The 18,726-nt window shown below is 41.1% G+C and overlaps 1 protein-coding gene across 13 annotated transcripts in view; it reads right to left on the bottom strand.

The window, feature by feature from the left end:
• The window catches only part of PTPRM (protein tyrosine phosphatase receptor type M), an 884,286-nt gene that overhangs the window by 316,018 nt on the left and 549,542 nt on the right, over positions 1-18,726 (bottom strand). For all 13 annotated transcript variants that reach the window (XM_089305325.1, XM_089305326.1, XM_089305318.1 and 10 more), the window contains 2 exons: positions 2,873-3,146; positions 1,942-1,978 (listed from right to left, as the gene is read on the bottom strand). In XM_089305325.1, the coding sequence (XP_089161451.1) occupies positions 1,942-1,978; positions 2,873-3,146 (311 nt within the window). The remainder of the gene's footprint in view (positions 1-1,941; positions 1,979-2,872; positions 3,147-18,726) is intronic.

The raw sequence follows: 18,726 nt of genomic DNA, 5'->3' as shown, positions 1-18,726 counted from the left end.
ATCACCCTTTGGTGAATTAAAAAACAAATTACAATACTGAAGAAATCTAGCTGATGGAAAAAAATGATCCAAATCACCATCTAATTCAATCTATTGTGAAAACAGCAAACTTGTCATGTTTCCATATTTACTAGGGTGTTATTTATATAATTATTTAACCATGAGCATTATGACAGATATTGCACTGTTTTCACAGTAAATTGGCAGTGACTCAGTTCTAATAAAGGGGAGGTCAGATGCTCCCAGTACACAATCCTATAATTGGCCAGAGCTTCTGCTGGGTGAAAAGCCATGAGACACAGTAGAAGAAACACTGGGTAGGCCTCCAAATGCTTAGGATCAAGCTTTGAGCAACAGATTATTAGTTGAGCGACCCTTACATATTAATTTCTCTCTAAAATTATGCATTTTCTTCGAATTAAAAATGAAAGTAGTATTTCCTCTTTCCTTTTTCATGGTAAAAAGAAATAAATAAGAAAGCATATATGAAAGTGCTTTCAGCTGTGATGTTAAACATAAGGCATTATAAATTAGGAGTCCTAGGACTGGATTTACTTTCCCAGACCTCAAAGGTAAGAGGACAGAATTATACAATATTTTGAACTTCCTACTCTTGAGCATAAGCCATGAGCTGGAGCTCTAAGGGCATGGCAGGATCCCAGGTCCAAGAGCATCATAACTGTAACAAGTAGTTGCTATTGCATGGCAGTTCATGGAATAAACAAACAGCCATAATTTCACTTACTATTAATGTATTCCTATAAATAAGGCACTGAATGAGGTACATATGATATAAACAGTTGAGGTTCTTAAAATCTCTACATATAGATTCTTGGAACTAGAACTATAATTTCACGAGGACAAAGAAATTACAAATGAGGTGAGCACCTCATGCAATGCCTGGCACCTAACATGCAACCAATAAATATTGAGCTAGTACTGAATAAAAACATCATGCATCTTCATGAAACAAGAATACAATGAGAATTTTGAAAATGGAGATATACATCCATGTTATGTTCAAACTATGTCACCTAAAACTCAATGACAACAAAAAAGATATTTTTATCCAACAGAACTCATCAAGAATGGCCTGATTAAACCTAATGCCACGGACCCAGTGATGCCTTCTTACCAAACTTTCTAAATTAAATCACACAGAACTTCTTCACATTAGTCATGGTTACTCTCTTGGACTAAAAGAATATACTTAACTACAAGTGTTAATTTATAATGCCTCATTTTAATACAGCATTTTAAATCTCTCAGGGCATTTTTCTCATACATTTCCATATGTGCACAAGACAGTGCAGCTCAGCTCATGGATACACATCTGCACTCTTTTCTTTAGCAACATGGTGTGGGAGCTTATGGTGACACGTGCTACCCTGTCTACAGCTCATCCTTGGTCACATTTTCTCAGATTTTAAGCAGGCCTGGGAGATAGGAGTTCCACATAATGTCACGTGGTTACTGGGTTCAGAGACTGTTTCATCAGTGAAAAAGCCCATGTAGCCTTCATTTTATAGTGCTGTAATAATTCGATCATTGCTTAAAATTAGCTGGCGATCCTTCACTGTGTTGCACACGAAGCTAGGTATAGCTGTTGCTAGCTATACCACTGCCAGGTAGGGTACTACGGTTTGAAAAAATGTGTACTGACATATAAAAATTAATTTTATTTCAAAAACACACTTTAATAGATAACCATTGAAAAGTGTTGAAAACCGGTACTATGGCTTCTTATTTTTCAAAAGCATCTATATGAAATTGTCATAAGACTTAAAACATATATATATATATATATACATACATACATGCATATATACATAAAACATACACATGTACTTATTTCAATGAAGTTATATTTCAAAAAGTTTTGAAATGAAGTCTAAAATTAAGAGACACAAATTAAAAGAGCATCTCACAGTTTCAACCTACCTTTTGTGGCCACTCGAACACAGTCTATTTTGGTTTCCTGTGTCAAACAAAGAAGGGGAAAAATTATTATTTGTGTTTTATTTAGACAGTAAACATTGCTGTAGTTCTAGTGAAATGACACGGATCAGTCCAGATTTCACTGTTCCTTGGGTGGCTTTAATCACACAATCACCCTTTGACGCACACTCAGATATGTTTTCTGGCCCAGGTGCTAGGATGTTGGGCATTTCTGAGCCAGATTACTAGCAAACAGTCTCTACTTTGAGGCCCCTGACTCCTTCTCAGAGCGGTCCTTGCTCCCTGTGCAAGCGGCACAGAAGAACTATACATCCCAGATGTCCTCCCTTCGTAGTGGCAGAAGTCAAGTTGACAATGCTAACTACACCTGTGCTATGAAGAAGGGAAGCCACTGTGGTATCATCAGAGCTCTGGGTTGCTTTGTGCAGGAAGGGGGGAAATTTTAGAAATGATGCAATGATAGTATCTGTTTTGTTTTCCTCTCATCTTTTTACAGCTTTTCCCTCTTAGAGGGATAAAAAGGATATCTGATTTAGTCACATCTATAGGAAACATAAACTCCCTTGGAACTACAGAAAAGGGACAAAAGATGCTGCAAAGACAGACGCTGTGAATCTCACATTTCCAATAAGTGAATACATATGTTGTAGCTACATCATTTGCTTGTGAAATAGTAAGCAAGGCAGAATTGCAAACCAATTTTTGGTAACAAGAAAGAAACTGAGAATAAAAGCCATGACGATTTATACCCCTTCCCTCAAAGATGAACACGTTCATTCATTTCTATAAGCTTCTCTAGATAAAAAACAACACACAAAAGCAAGACATTTTGCCTTGCTATTGTCTTTCATGATCTAGGTTCACAGTCACAACCCCAAACAGTGGAGGTAAAGTGGCATCTAGGAGAACCTACCCCATTGGCTCGACTAGCAGCTTGGAAATAAATTCTGTAGCTTTTGTGGGGGAGCAGAGGAGTGTTCCAGTATCCGCTGTAGGTCTTGTTATCCCCAACAGTGAAAGGCTGAGCTGCTTGCAGGCTGTCCGCTGGAAACTCTGCCGCGAAGTAGTACTGAGAGTTCAGTATGGAAGCGTTCTGGAAGTGAATGGGCACCGGGTAGCACTTCAGGACTTCTGTTGTCTTCTTCGTTCTTCGGGGGCGTTCTTCCTCCACAACAATTTGATATACACTAGAAATCAAAGAGGATTGTCAACGACATCGCACTTGGTCTAAGCTGATCCACTGTGCCTTTAACCACGTGGATCCCCAGGCCATCTGCCATAAGCAGCATGTAGCACACAGGTGACACCAAGTGCTTGGGCCTTAACAGACCTTTGCTCACCACCTACTCATTGAGAGGCAGAGGAGATGCTTGCCTTCATCCTCGCGATGCTCTCACTCAAATCAACACAATTTCTTGAGAGAAACCAAACTCAGGACAGTTATAAACACCTCTAGGTGGCCCTCTCTGCTGCTTATGTGAATAGGACACTAAAATAATGTTTTCTTCCCCTAGAGCTAAAGGTGATTTTGCAAACAATTCATTTGTTAACCTGATAATGAAATTATATTATGTGTAAGTCTGGGGAAAAAATGGATTATTTTGTTCAATGACATTTGTCTGAATACACGCGACGCTTCACCAAGTCATAGAACACAACAGATAGTGATTCACATTAACCTTTCCATGTTTTCTCATATTCCTTTGCCCTTCTCCCTCATCAGTCAGTGGAAAGAGCAAAAAACAGAGGCGAAGGACTAGAATTTTAAAAAGCCAAGACCTTGGAGTCACAAGTGATTTGTCAGAGGAAATCATGAACAAGGTTCCTTGAACCATATATACAGATCAGATGAGGGAAGATCCCTTCAAAGATGGCTGCAAGGATGATGGTTCTATGAGGAATGCGTCTCTGGCACCTACTCTCAATGTCTTTGAATTTTGAAATCACATTAGGAGAACAGGAGAAACCTTGAGCTGATGGACTTTTAAAGAATTAAGATATTTAGAATGATGAATGTTTCATGCTCTTTTGCTAAAGTTTCCAATGCTGAGAAAAACTGAACAGCTTTCAAAAACTAAATCCAGATTAGACGGAAAGCCCTTTTGGCAGGGAGATGTACTTTTTTCTCAACGTAACAGAAAAGCACCATGATTCCCTGGAACAATGCTATCATCCAAGAGGTGCTCAGGACAGGTACCCATTGAAGCTAAGGAGGAAGCAGAAACGGGCGTCTGCCATCCCCACTTCCCCAGGCAATGCCTCTTTCTGCTCTTGTCTGTGTGAACTCTAGAGAAGAACCACTGGACACACACAGTAATGAAACACGTGCCGCCGTTCAGGCTGGAAATCTGCCCAACTACAGATGAACTGTTTGGAATGGGAGATGCTTGCTCAGAATCCAGGTAGTTCAGCAGGTTTACAGTGTGATGAGGAAATGCGTTTTGATATAAATAATTATATATATATATATATATATACAGTAAAATATAGATGTAAAAACACAACTCTTGCTTCTTAACATCAGAGACTTTCTATTGGCTCAAGTCATGGGAGATGCTGCACCAAATGTGGTAGAATTCTCCCTGTATTCAAGAAGAACCTTGCTATGGAAAGGACACAGGAACACAGAAAGAGGTGGAGCAGACTTTGATGTCCCTCCTCCACCTCCCTGGCTTCTCATTTAATAATGTATCTGCAAAGTCTCTGACACTTCTTCTACCAAGAGGCGGGGACAGCCATCCTTAGTGATTGACACACAACCAAGAGATTGTTAGCAGAAAGGATGCCTTAACTGCTAGGCCAAATGCTCACCTCTAATAACTTTTAGCACTGGTTTCATTTAAGTAATCAGCTTTTCCAGTTCCTTTGCATGTGACATGATTTTCAACATTTCAATTTAAAAACAACTTCTCAGAAACATATATTAGACAAAGCAGGCAGATGGAGATACATGTAAAGAAAGTAAGGGTACAGAAATTATTCCACACAGCATCTAGCCTAGCCCATGCAGTTTTAGTTTTTTCCCATTTTACTCCCATGAAAACTGAGTGAGCATTTGGCCTCGTCATTAAGACACTGGTTGGGACGTGTGTGTTCCACATTGGAGTGCTGGGTTCAATTCTCAGCTCTGGCTCCTGATTTCTGCACATCTCTGTCCTTCCCCATCCTCACCTTCGTCTCTCACTTCCCATCCCTCTTTTCCCCAGCATCACTAATACACGTGCTGTGTGAGTGCATCAGTGCTCTTACGCATTCAACCAATGTGTTGAGTGTCTACACTATGCTAGGCATTGTCCTACTTTAATAAAACAAAATGTTGCTTTGTACTTTAAATATCATCTATGTGAATGTGGCTGAAAAAAATTATTTTTTTTCCAAGCAGTATTTTAATGAAGATTAGATGAAGACTTGAGAATTAAACGATCATTTAATGGCCTCCCTTTTAGCCAGCTGGTATTAGTTATATTATACACTCTATTCCACACATATTACTTTTTAAATGGCTACCATCTCCTCATCTTCAGATATATTAAAGAAAGCACCAAGTTGACTAGAGCAATTTCCAACCCCAAATGTCTTTTCATCCTTGCTCCACAAGACAAATTAGATTTGCAAGCATCCAGACCTCAAATCTATTTGCTCTTTAATAATTTAAGCACTGAAAGGTCAAGCAGCTCTTTTCTATTCCCCTTTATCAAAGTCCAAGTGCTAATGAAAAATAGCTAAATCCTTTCTGCTGCCCAATTGCCATCCATTGCTGTCTCTGATGGAAATTAACACATTATCAGCATCCTGGTCAATGGTACCTTGACTGAGTGTTATGGCTGGTGTGCTTTCCAACTGCACAAATAACATCATTTCACTAATGAATTTCACAAAGTCTTTCACCACAATCATAATCTTAAAAGTGCCTTTGAAAATCTTACTGTTCGAATGTTTTTTTTTTCCTAAAAAGATTTAAAAAAAGCAAATTCTCAAGGATGGGAAACCAATCAGAAGTTTCTAGTTTTGTGAGCAGAGTTAAAATTCCATTATCCTTTTAATGTATAACTCATGCCCCTTTTGTTTATTAAAGTTGCACCATTCCCAGCCCTGCTCTACCACTATTCTGGAATTCAAAGTAACATAAGATCTTCCTACAGCATTTGCAATATTAAAGCATAATCCACGATAAAGATAAATCTGCCAAAAAATGTGACATCACTATATCAGAACTTTCTTATGGAATGAAATTTAATTTCAAGTTTAATTTATGCTAGGCTTTATGCAACACAACTCTAAGGCCTTTACAAGGAGAGTAAGAAATCTGCATTTATATGGAATAGTACATGAAGGACAGCCTAGGAAAGAACATCTGAACATCTTTCATGCAGTTTTTTAAACCAGAAAGTTCAAATGTGAAAAAATGTTTTTAGTTCTCCATAACTTTCATGTCTTTGAGAGGAAGCCTGCTACAAATTTGAAACTGACTAAAATTTTTTTGTCCTAATTCATTTAAGGATTAAACCTTTAGTTGTAAGTTCAGTTTTCTTACCCAGTTACTGTGTTTCCTATCAGCAGAACATACTAGAAGGCAATCCAACTGGGAATTAGAAGGGAGGGACAAGGAGGCGAGGACAGAGGGAGAGAAGTAATGACCCTTTCATTGCTATTCTTTTAAAATTGGCACTAATGAGCATTTCAAGGCTTAGACTCCTGTTCATTTCATGGCACCTGATAGGGACTTTTAGGTTTGATTTAAAAGTTTTGGTTCATATCATTCATTCCAAATGTACTAAAAATAGTACTGATCTCTTTCTGAAGACCAATCTTTGAGGGATAGGAGAAAATGACAATTCCACACAAAGTATGCCAAATAAATGTGTTCTTAGGGTATAACAGCTACTCAAGCACACAGAGTTTATTTGCTTCCTATTCTTTGTTCAGCATTTTTTCATTCTCTTTCCATCTCTGGCAGCATTCACCGAAATGACACCCTAGTATACCAAACAATGTGGTACAACCCAAATTAAGTATTTAAAAGTTTACTGGTAGTCTAAAATGAGGGAAAAGAAAGGTTGGAATTCAAGGAGTTCATCTTCTCGGCAAGGATTCTTGGGAGTCCTGCAGGTAATTGGCATTGAGAGTGCCTGAACAGAGCTTGTTCATTAATTATGAATAATAATGGGCAACTAATTTTACACAGCCAATGGGCACTGGGTAACTTACTGCATAGCGTAAGCAGACCTGTGGGATTGAATATGCTGTTAGCAACGTTCATTTCTCTCATCTGATCTACACAAGATGGGCTATAAACTGTGGGATACCTGCAGGCCACCACAGGCACATCTCATTCTCTTGGCTGTAACTCATCATAGGGAGCCTGCATGGCACCTGTAACTCACTGCTGGTCTGTGTATACATGTGTGTGTGTGTGCATGTGTGCGCATCTGTGAGCATGTGTGAGCACACAGTTCAATTCCCTGCTGCTCTGCTAGTTAGGGCCAAAATCTGATATAATAAAATATTAATTACAGCTGAAAGGTTGGGTGAGAAATATGAACTCAATTACAGTCCCACATTGTGAACAAAGGACAAGGTGAAAAAAAAGTCCTGTAGTTATGGAGGTTAGGGATAATAAAAAAAAATCAACCAGTACATTAGACTCAGGCTGAGAATTTCTGTAAAAGGCCACCTGTCATTAATCTTCACACTGGGAGCCATATTGTGAGTAGATTAGTCCTAGTTGGAACATCTTTAAGAGTGATCTCTCTCCCTTTTCACAAGTGAAGACAATTTCCTTTGCCTTTCTCATCCTGGCTAAGCTTATCATAATCTAATCATGACAATTTCATAACAAACACACAATTATAAAAATTATAGTTCAGTATATGTCAATTATGATTAAACTGTGTTCTTTCAAATAGCCCTAGTGATTTGAATAAAAATAGAAATAGGAGACTATGAAAGCCACACCAAATATCTTCATTCTTGAATGCTTGTATTGTATCCAATTTAGAACCTTCCACTCCCAAGAAGTGTTGCTGCTGCAGGGCAGGTGAGCTAGACACAAAGGTTACCATCAAAGGGAGGCAGGTGCACCCGAGGGAGATACCACTGAGATGGCGCCAATATGGGAGTTACCACCTATAGAAACCATTGTAGGACCACTAAGGCCCTTTAAAGCTCTAATATTCTATAGCAGCCAGATACCAGATCAGGACCCCTCCATATTTTCTTCTATAATATTCACCACATTTCAGGCCTTGTGCCAGCCACAAAGGAAGACTAAAAAGACCTGGGTACAGACTGTTTTTGTCCTTGAGAAGCTAGTCAAAAGGGTGTTAGGAATAGGTCACACCAATGAAGAACTACCATGACAAGGATCTGATAATAAAGGCTTGCATAAAGAACAAATTAACAGGGCCCAGGGGAGTGTCCCCCTCTACATCAAAATCTCTTTTAGCATCTGTTCCTTTGAGGGCAGTTGGCCTTGACTGAGTGCCCAGCCCTTCTTACCTGCCAACAGCCCCTGAAGGCTACTCCAGCATTGCCAGCACTCACCCAGCAAGCCCAGTCACAAATAATCCAACAGCAACAAATGAACAGCTAACATCTTTACAGTCCCAGTGTGGTCTCCGCTCACTCTGATCACTTGCAAAGACCCACCATCAGTGGTACAGAGGTGGAAAGAGACACCTGCCAAGTCCTGGAAGGCATACTCCATGAGCCCCCGGAGTTTTACCCAACGGTAACCCCAAGAGTGCCAAGGTTTTCCTCACTGAATTTCCACACGGCCTGACCCCTGGCAGAACTGCATCACAGGGCAGGAGAACCTGGGTTGCAGCCTTGACTTCTGAAGCTACCCACACTGCCTGAGGGGAGGAGGGGAGGAGGGGTGGAGGGAGGAGGGGAGGAGAGGACATGTCCCACCTGGCCTTTGTCTCCCCTCGGCCATCCCCAAATCCCTACCAGGCAAACCGGTGTTGCTTTTTCTACTTCTATGATCACTCCTCAGGTGACGTGGTCCATGATTTCTCAATTTTGGTATTTGGTTTGACATGTACTTTGATAGATCAAAATATTATATCTGTGTTTTATTGGTTCTTTGGGGGGAAACGGAGGTGGAAATTGCACTGAGAGCCTTTCATGTCCCACGCCAGCCTCCGGGAAGCCCCTCTGCCCACCTCATCACAGCAGGCCTGACTGGTTGCCCCTCAGCAAGGGGCCTGTGCCCACTCGCGCACCTGCCCCCGAGGTCCTGCTGCACAAAGTACCCTTCAGAGGAGATTATGTGGAGAAGAAAATTTACAAGATAGATGAGGAGAAGCTATACAGTGTATTCTTATGCACAAAAGCAAATCTGAAATGAAGTTGAAGGGAAAGTTATATGCTCAAATCCAGCTACTCTATTATTATGATCTTCTCTTGCCATTTTTAAAGCTTCTTTTCAAGGCTTCTTGGAGAACAAACTTAGTTTCCAAAATGAATTTTCAAAGAAATGACTGACATTGTCATCCTAGAAGCAACATTAATAAAAATGATCTTTGTTTCCTGGCAGTGCAGGAATCCAGAGTCTCATTTTTTAATACAATAAAACTCACTTAAAAGCAGGTGGGAGGTTAGTAAGGGAGTTAGCGCCTTGCACTGCCATGCACTTTGGTCATGCAGCAATAAAGTTATAATAAAAACAAGGAATATAAAAATTACACCTTTGCCAGAGAATGACATTTTGATCTTTGTGATGATGTGTACCCCAATGGAAAAAGGAAAATTATTAGGTTGGAAGTTATGTTCCTTCCTTTAAACAATTGTAGCAAAGGAGAGAACCTTCTCAAAAGGTTCAAACACATTGACAAGATGCTCCTGCAGACCACATTTCTTCAAGATGCAAAAAGGAACAATTAAAAAGCTACTCAGAAGCATCTCAAAAGACCTGGTATTTTCTCTCTCGGTTCCTTGAAGACTATTAAAAATGGTAAAAGAAAAAAAATACAACAGCACTTTCAAAAAGCTTGTAGAAAATGGAACTAAAAGCAAGCTTGTTTCGATGCTAAAAAAAATTGAAATCCATACATAGCTTTTTTGGAATACATGTTTTCCATGAACTTTTTCAAGACCCCTCGTATATTTCCACAACAAAGGAGCAATTAGACTGACAAAAAAAATCACTACTCTAAGAAAATTTTGCTGAATCTAAGTCCTTCAAGTTTTTCAAAATTATATGACTAAACATTTAAGCAAGTTGTGATGACCTTGGCTTGGCCAAAATATATTTTTAATGAAAAATAATAATGAAGAAAACAGCAACACTACTTCTATGAATGATGCAATAGGATTGAATCCAGAGATTCCAACAACCATAGTCTGGAAACAGAGTTGTTCCTTGTGTTTTTAACACTAGCAAGGACAACGATGAAATGATAGTACCTTTCAGAATGGGCCACGTCTGCAAAGGCTAGTGGAACCACCTTGGTTTCAAGGCCAGCAGGGAAGATGCTCCTGGGAGCCAGTGCCGTGGCTCACTTTGTTAATCCTCCGCCTGCGGCACCGGCACCCCATATGGGTGCCGGGTTCTAGTCCCAGTTGCTCCTCTTCCAGTCCAGCTCTCTGCTGGGCCTGGATAGGCAGTGGAGGATGGCCCAAGTGCTTGGGCCCTGCATCTGCATGGGAGACCAGGAGAAGCACCTGGTTCCTGGCTTCCGATTGGCGCAGCGCGTTGGCTGTGGACACCATTTGGGGAGTGAACCAGCGGAAGGAAGACCTTTCTCTCTGTCTCTCTCTCTCTCTCACTGTCTATAACTCTGCCTGTCAAATAAATAAAAAATAAATAAAAAAAATAAATAGAAGATGCTCCCAACCAAGGAGAGAGAGGTGCGAGGAAGGCTTGGAAAGAGAGGAATGGAGAGGGACCACAGCCCCACGGAGGTTCCTGGGCCTTGTGCCTGTGAGCACAGGATCAGGTGCGAGGCTCATGGTTTGATGTTAGAACAGGAAAGTCTGTTAATCTCACTGACATCACTTCCTCCAACTGTCAAGTGAGGATGCTGGCAGCTAACGTGGAAGGCTGCACTGGACACTTAAAACTCATTTCATCAAGGACCAAGCACGGGCATGGCATACAATGATATAACTAACTTTTCAGTCCAAATAAGAATTACAATTCACTTTGTGTTACTATATTTATTTTTCCTCTATCACAAGCTGCTCAGAAGAGCATAAGGGAGGCTCAGAAACAGGATACTGGAACTCAGAAAATTTCAACAGACTTGGGCCGAGGCAAAGGAGCTACCATGCTATCTCAAGTCTCTTGAATCATTACAGTCAGCACAGCAGTCACAAAAAGAAAAACTTTCTTCCACGCAACAGGTAATAGCTCCATGTCAGCCCGAGTGCTTTGCTTGCTGGTCATTAACCTCCTGGCTGCTCACTGAGGGAGCTATCATCGCTCCCCATAGCTAAGGATGAGGAGAATGCGACTCACATAGTTTACACAACCTGCCCAAGGTCACAAGGCTAATCAGAGGCAAGAGGGAAGCCAGGGATCATCAAACTCCAAGCTGTAATTGCATTTTTTATGTTTTTCTTTAAGTCTCTGCACCTTCCTCCCCTGAAAAGAGCTATAATCTTTAACTATTCTGCCCAACAATGCCGCCTTTGTTGCTGGAATGTTTTGATGGAATAGGAGGTATCCTGAAACTTTGATTATTTGCATGATATTGATACCAAATACACATTTCTTACAGCCCCTGGAAAATGACTGTCAAATATGGGATACTATTAGAAAACATACTCTTTAAGTGATGATCACAGTATACTGGCAGTGACGACCAGGACTATAAAGACTGAAGAGCAATCTAGCCAACATGTTCTGTTCAGCACATCGTGAGATGATAGTTTTACTTTCTAGTTCTTCGGCAGGATTTTCATCTACACTAATCTTCCTGAAAGCTCAGTGAGAAGCAGGACTTCCAGCTTCAAGTGATGCCAACTTAATACACGAAGAAGTGAACTTTCAGAGCCTACGATGTCCTCAAGGTCACACAGTGAGTGAACAGCTCAGCCCAGCCACGTCTACTGAAGCCACGCCACCTGTCCCTTGAGTATGTGACCCCACTTTTCTAAAAGATGAAGCTGCAGGCACTGCTTACATCAGAGACAGAAGATTTCACTTCTTCTAAGGGAAACTGCAGTCACATGGGAAGACGTCAGGAAGAGCGCCACTGAGGACCTGCAAGTCTCCTCCCAGCAGAGTCCCTGTGTCTGGCGTAGGCTGGGCTCTGGAGCACTCACCCAGGATGGCCTGTCAACCCTTCATCTGGAAGTCACATGGGTCCGTTCACTTCCTCTGAGTCCGTGTCCACGTGACTGATCTAAGCAAACCAGCCATATGTTTTCCCTACTAAAAATCCTTCCATGGTTCACTTAGAAAAAATCAAAAAAAAAAAAAAAAAAAGCTTCCCCAAATAACAAACAAAAAACACTCATCAAGGGCTGTGCATGGCACAGAATCAGGACGGGAAAAACAGAGACAAAATCACAGAGAATACAAAACAGAGAACAGTCTTTGCTTGCAGGAGCTGGCAGCTCCCCAGGACCCACAGTCACCAGACAGGGTGGTAAACTGGAGTTCATAGTTAAGAGGGCACAGCAGGACAGGGAAGGACAGGGAGGCCAGAGAAGGGTCAAGAAAGACCAAGAAAGCAGATATCTAGGTCATACCTGGGAGAAAAGCAGAAATTTATAAATGACTGAGAGAGGGAGACAGACATGAAGGAAGCAGCAAATACAAAATATTAGTGTACACAGTAGCATGCCCTTCTGTATGATTTCACTTTCCATGGTTCCAGTTACAGTCAACCTCTGTAACTGTCAACCAGTTTTCAGACAATCAGTCTGAAAACATTAAATGGGAAATTCTAGAAATGAACAGTTTAGAAACTGCAAGTTGCATGATGTTTTGAGTGACATTATGAAATCTCATGCTGCTCTACTCCATCCTGCCCTGAGTGTGAATCACCGCCTTTATTCAGTGTATCCACATTGTATATGCTACCAGCTTATTGGTCATTTAGTAGCCATCACAGTTATTAGACTAACTCTGGTAGTACTGGATTCAAGTTGAATTTCACTTAATAATAGTCCCCAAAGACAACAGTAGTGATCCTGGCAATTTTGTTATAGTATATTGTTTAATTTCATTCTGAGTTGTTAATCTCTTACTTAGTCTAATTTAGAAATTAAACTGGATGACAGATGTGTTTATACAGGAAAAATCACAGTATATAAGCTTTTAGTACTATCAAGATTTCAGGCATCACTGGGGTCCTGGGCCATATCCTTTTCAGATAAGGGGGTGGAGATTATGGCATTTCCATGGTTTCAAGCTAGAGTGTGGCTTGCAAGGGGCTGCCCCTTGCTTAGAACCTGTCATGTTAGACTAAGACTGGATTTAGGCTAAGAACAAGGGCAGGACACCGCTGGGATGGGTTATTACACAGGAGAATCTAAGAGCCTACATCTACTATGTGGGGTGTAGGTTGGACATCTGAGAAAGGCAAAATAGTGACCCAAGGCAGTGAGATACAAGAGGGAGCGGGTGTCATCATTGACCTCAAGAGGGGAGACAAGTTCTCCAAGGAGCCAGGGCACACAAGGAGCCAGGGGTGCAGAGGAGAGCAACTTTCCTAATGTGATCTGAGTTTACAGCAATGGCTTATTTGAAGTCATCGTTCTCAATTCTTCTTCTCATTAGGAAAGGAGTAAGAATCAAGTGATCCCAGGGAGAAGGGGGGCTGTTCTTTTTTACTCCACATGCATTCTGTGGAAGGCTCATGGCATTCAAATTTCATTTAGGGATGAAAATGGCAATTTAAAAACCTGCTTGTTCCTGATGTGTCTGACTAGTTAAACAGGGTTTGGCCTTTGGCTTCTTACCTAACGGAGTTCCAGGTGATAATTAGTTCTGCTGGCAAGAAAAAGATGAGGTTCAGTTCAATAAACATGTATTGCACAATTGCTGAGGTTTGAGGAACTGAATGATATTAAGAAAGTAGATGATGAAATTCATCTTGTGACCATTATGTGTGTTACTATATTTTCATGCAATTTACATAATGTAAATTTAGCTTCTGAAATTGTTCACTCTCAACATGAAATACAACATAAAGCTAAGTAATGCTGAGTGGCTGTTCAAACCTCATGTGTGTTTTTAATCATATTAACTAGGATGACTGTGTTTTAACTTCTCTTATTTTAGCTTGTTCTATACTGTAACCAACCTACACCTGCCTTCCAGCCTTGGGCCTGGCCACCTCCCTTCTCTACCCCTTCAGCGCTCAGCTTCAGCATCATTCACTTTACTCTATCATATCTGCACAAGACATTTGGAACTCCCTTGCTGAGATTCCATCCTTTGTTCTTTGCTTTTAGGGTTTTCTGGACTTTGAAGACTGTGCAATAGAGGCCAGCACTATGGTGAAGCAGGTTAAGGCTCCACCTGTGACACTGGCATCCCATATAGGCGCCAGTTTGAGACCTGGCTGCTTCACTTTCAATTCCAGCTCCCTGCTAATGTGCCTAGGAAATCAGCAGAGGATGGCCCACACGGGAGACCCAGAAGCTCCAGGCTCCTGGCTTCAGCACAATCATAGCACAGTGATGTGAAGATAATGACTGCTCAATAGATACCTGGTAAACAAATGAATAATAAGTGATTAACAGCCAAATGTCGAGCCTAAAATTGCCCAGACCACTTTTCAATATCATGAAGAACAAGGATTTTAACTAGATACTAAGAACAGAAATAGCTTTCATTATTTTGCATTAAGGTGAAAATAATGATATTGGACAGGAAAACACTCGGTAGGTACAAGCAGACAAGCATAAGGTAAAAGGCATTGTGACGCAGTGGGTTAAGCCACCACTTGCCACTCTCACATCCCATGTCAAGAGTGCCAGTTTGAGATCTGGCTGCTTTTCTTCCTATCCAGCTTCCTACTAAGGTACCCTGGAGGCAGAAGATGATGGCTCAAATGCGTGGGCTCCTACCAACCATGCGAGATTCCTAAATGGAGTTCTGGGCTCCCAGCTTTGGCCTGGTCCAGCTTTGGCTGTTGCAAGAATTTGAATGAACCAATGGATAGAAGATCTCTCTCTCTTTCTCTTCTCCTCTCCTTCCCCCCTTGCCTCTGTCATCCCCTATCCTGAATTAAAAAAAAAAAAAAAAAGTAGAGAAGTGTAAGAACTGGAACAAACACAGTGGGAGAATAATGCAAAAGGGACATGGTGATACAGCAAAAAGAATGCTAACCCCAGTTCTTAGTCCTTCTACTGTCTAACACGTTGAAGAAGTGAATGTTAATTTAATTTAGTAGCTGAAGACCAGGGACAGGTCAACATCACAAGCATCATAATAAATTTAATAAAAATAGTTTTTTCATGAGATAGAAGGCATATTAGCATTTTTGTGTACTTTAGTGTTCTCATGCAAATAATTGCATGGAGTATGTTTGCAAGACCTCATTGATAAAATGTTCTGCTGAAGAGAGTGATATGAACAAGAGTTCATTGTAAGAGCACAGCTGTGTCCCCTAACAGGATGAAGAACTACTGTAACCTGCACAGAGTTGCTCCTCAGCTGTGTACGTGCAGGGCTCTAAGCAGCACGTGGGGACAGCTGTCGCTAGGTGCCCAGTACACGACTTTATCAGCTTCTTGCGACTTGTGATGTTTTATCACAAATATGCATGATTTGAATACTTTGCATAAAGTGAAAATGAGGTACCTACAGTCCAATCAGGAGTAGTCTTTGTCAGAATTTCCTTTCTCACAAAGACTATCTGCTTTGCCTTGGAACTCTTTTCTCTTCTAGAAATTCATTCTTTTTTTTTTTTTTTTTTTTTTTTTTTTTTTTTTTGACAGGCAGAGTGGATAGTGAGAGAGAGAGAGAGACAGAGAGAAAGGTCTTCCTTTTGCCGTTGGTTCACCCTCCAATGGCCGCCGCGGCTGGCACGCTGCGGCCAGCGCACCGCGCTGATCCGATGGCAGGAGCCAGGAGCCAGGTGCTTTTCCTGGTCTCCCCATGGGGTGCAGGGCCCAAGCACCTGGGCCATCCTCCACTGCACTCCCTGGCCACAGCAGAGGGCTGGCCTGGAAGAGGGGCAACCGGGACAGAATCCGGCGCCCCGACCGGGACTAGAACCCGGTGTGCCGGCGCCGCAAGGCGGAGGATTAGCCTAGTGAGCCACGGCGCCGGCCTAGAAATTCATTCTTAAACTCACTGGATCAATACTCATGATTAAGAGGACCCAGCAGTTCCCAAGAGCAATAGGACTAGCAGCTTTGAGATTCATAACTAAAGCAACAACACTGTTCAATGCAAGCCATTTGCGGCCTTTCGGTGCACTGGGTTTATCAGTGAAACTAAATTATTCCATTGTTAACATTTGCAAATGCCCAGATAGACAGAAGGACTGGGGAGCAGTAGCAGCATGGAAATTGAGATCCATGCTGCTGGCAGCTCGTCAGTCCAAGGGGATGCAGACACAAGCCTGCCCTCGTTCCAGGCAGGCAGTCGTGTGTAACATACAGCTTCCACTGTCAATGACGCTCAAGGGCTTTTGTGTAATCTGGAGTTCCAATCCTGGAGATTTATTTTACAGAGACAAGGATGGGTTCCTTGGGGGACAGCAGGAATAAGCAGCAGTATGATTAAAAACTTGGGTCTTCCCTGGCTCCAGCCCAGAATTTGCCACAATCATCCACTAAGCAATGCTGGCCTTCCTTTTGAAGCTGAGAGAAGCATTTCACACCCTTGCTTTCTATGAACGCTGCTACATCCATTCAATAGGCCTTGCAGACACAGCCCAACACACAGAATCACTATCACCAAGGTGTCAGTGTAGGCTCAGGGCAAAAGGGTTACGGGATGTAGCCAAAGGAAGACAGAGAGAAATAAAAAGAGAAAGATCCAGAACAAGAGGGATTAATTATGCTACAATTTTCTACTGCTTATGGAAATTGCTATTTTAGAATAGTCATACAATTAGTGATTTCCTGCAGATCATCAGAGCAATTGCTAAGCTAATTTTTCAATTTCTAGCATTTCAGAGTATTTACTTTAATAATACTTTTGACAGTATAACATGCATTTATTGGTTTGTTTGAGAGCCAGAGAGAGAGAGCGAGAGCGAGAGCGAGAGCGAGAGCGAGAGAAAGCTCATATCCACTGGTTTACTCCCAAGATGCCTGCAGGGGGAGCTGGGAATTCAATCCAGGTCTTGCATGTGGGTGGCAAGTAAACACCCACTGAGCTATCTCTTGCTGTCTCCAAGGGTTTGCATTAGCAGGTAACTGAATTCAGGAGCCAGATCCAGAAACTGAATTCAGATCCTCAGATGCACAACACATGAGACTTAACTGTTAGGCCATACATCCCCTGGAAAATACCCATTGGTCAATTACATTACTTGACCCCAGAGTTACATCTTCTCTAAAGATAGCCGGCCCTTTCTTGCACTGACCAATCGCTGTTCAGACCATTGATCCCAGTCCTTATCCCCACCAAAGCAGACTAGATGACATATTGGTCTCTCTTTTTGGCCCTAAGAGGAGAGTCCACAACAGCCTCCTTTTTATATCCCTAGGGTTTGGAATCTGGTGAGTATTGAATAAATGCAATCTCATCCCAACTCTGTGAGATAAGGTGGCATTATTCGGCTTTAAAAGAGGAGGAAATGGACCTCAGAGACATTCAGAAATTTCCAACAATCACACACCCACTTGTGTAGAGAGCTGGGTTTGAAACTAGGTGTGCTCAGTTCCTAACAGTGTTCCCTTCTTGTGAGTGGGGATCATTTAAAAATTTTGTTAGGTCAATAGTTTACATGATATATAAAGCTGAGTAATAATGTGAATACTACAAGTTTCCTCCTTGAAATATGCTGAAGTAGGAAAGAGTGACTCTGTCTAAAAGACTGTATGACACTTGAGTTAGTGTTGTATTTCAGGCTGTAATGATCTTGATGATTAATTACTGATACATTCAATAGTTTCCAATGAGAGTGAAGCATTGTTTATATCTGAAAATCATATGCTGATTTACAATTTAAAATGAAGGATTTTTCAAATTTATGTGTTACATGATCTTTGAATCTTAATGTAATCTGTATGTGACGTTTTACACTACAGATGTTTGCTTTCTCAAAACAATGTTATAATGATAAGAAAGTACAATAAATGGGTAGACTACTTTAAAAATAAATAATCAAAAATAATTTCAAATCACTTCTTAACTGGCTCTTTTAAGCCAGGATCAAACTTTCAAACATAACTATTCTGATTCAAAAGACAAATTCTAGAATCTGGGGCGTAAATTCTACCATAATCATAAGGAATGAATGATTATAAAATAACATTCAAATCATACATATCCTTTTTAGCAATAAAAAGTGATTTGGAAGGAAAATCCAAATCTGAAATTGTGATCAGAACATTCGACTTCCCTGAGTCACACAAGTAACATGTCTCATAGATTCTTCATGCTTTGGACACACTTTGCATTTCACTGTCACAGATCATTTTAGAGTGCTTAACAGAAAATCAGCTTCCTGTGTCGAATGATTCAGTTTATTCAGAGAAGCTGCCAAACAACAGGGAAGAGTTGTTTATAGAGTTTGGGTCAGGGAAAGTTTACAATTACCCATATGATCAATTCCTGAAAACCTGCAAATGCTCAAAGAGGTAGTCACATGCGATCAGACTGTAAAGTAGATTCGAGAAATCTAA

This window comes from Oryctolagus cuniculus, chromosome 10 (genome assembly GCF_051225735.1).
Source record: "Oryctolagus cuniculus isolate XC-2025 breed Fujian yellow rabbit chromosome 10, ASM5122573v1, whole genome shotgun sequence".
Taxonomy (NCBI): Eukaryota; Metazoa; Chordata; class Mammalia; order Lagomorpha; family Leporidae; genus Oryctolagus; species Oryctolagus cuniculus.
This window is presented reverse-complemented; position numbering and strand designations above follow the sequence as displayed.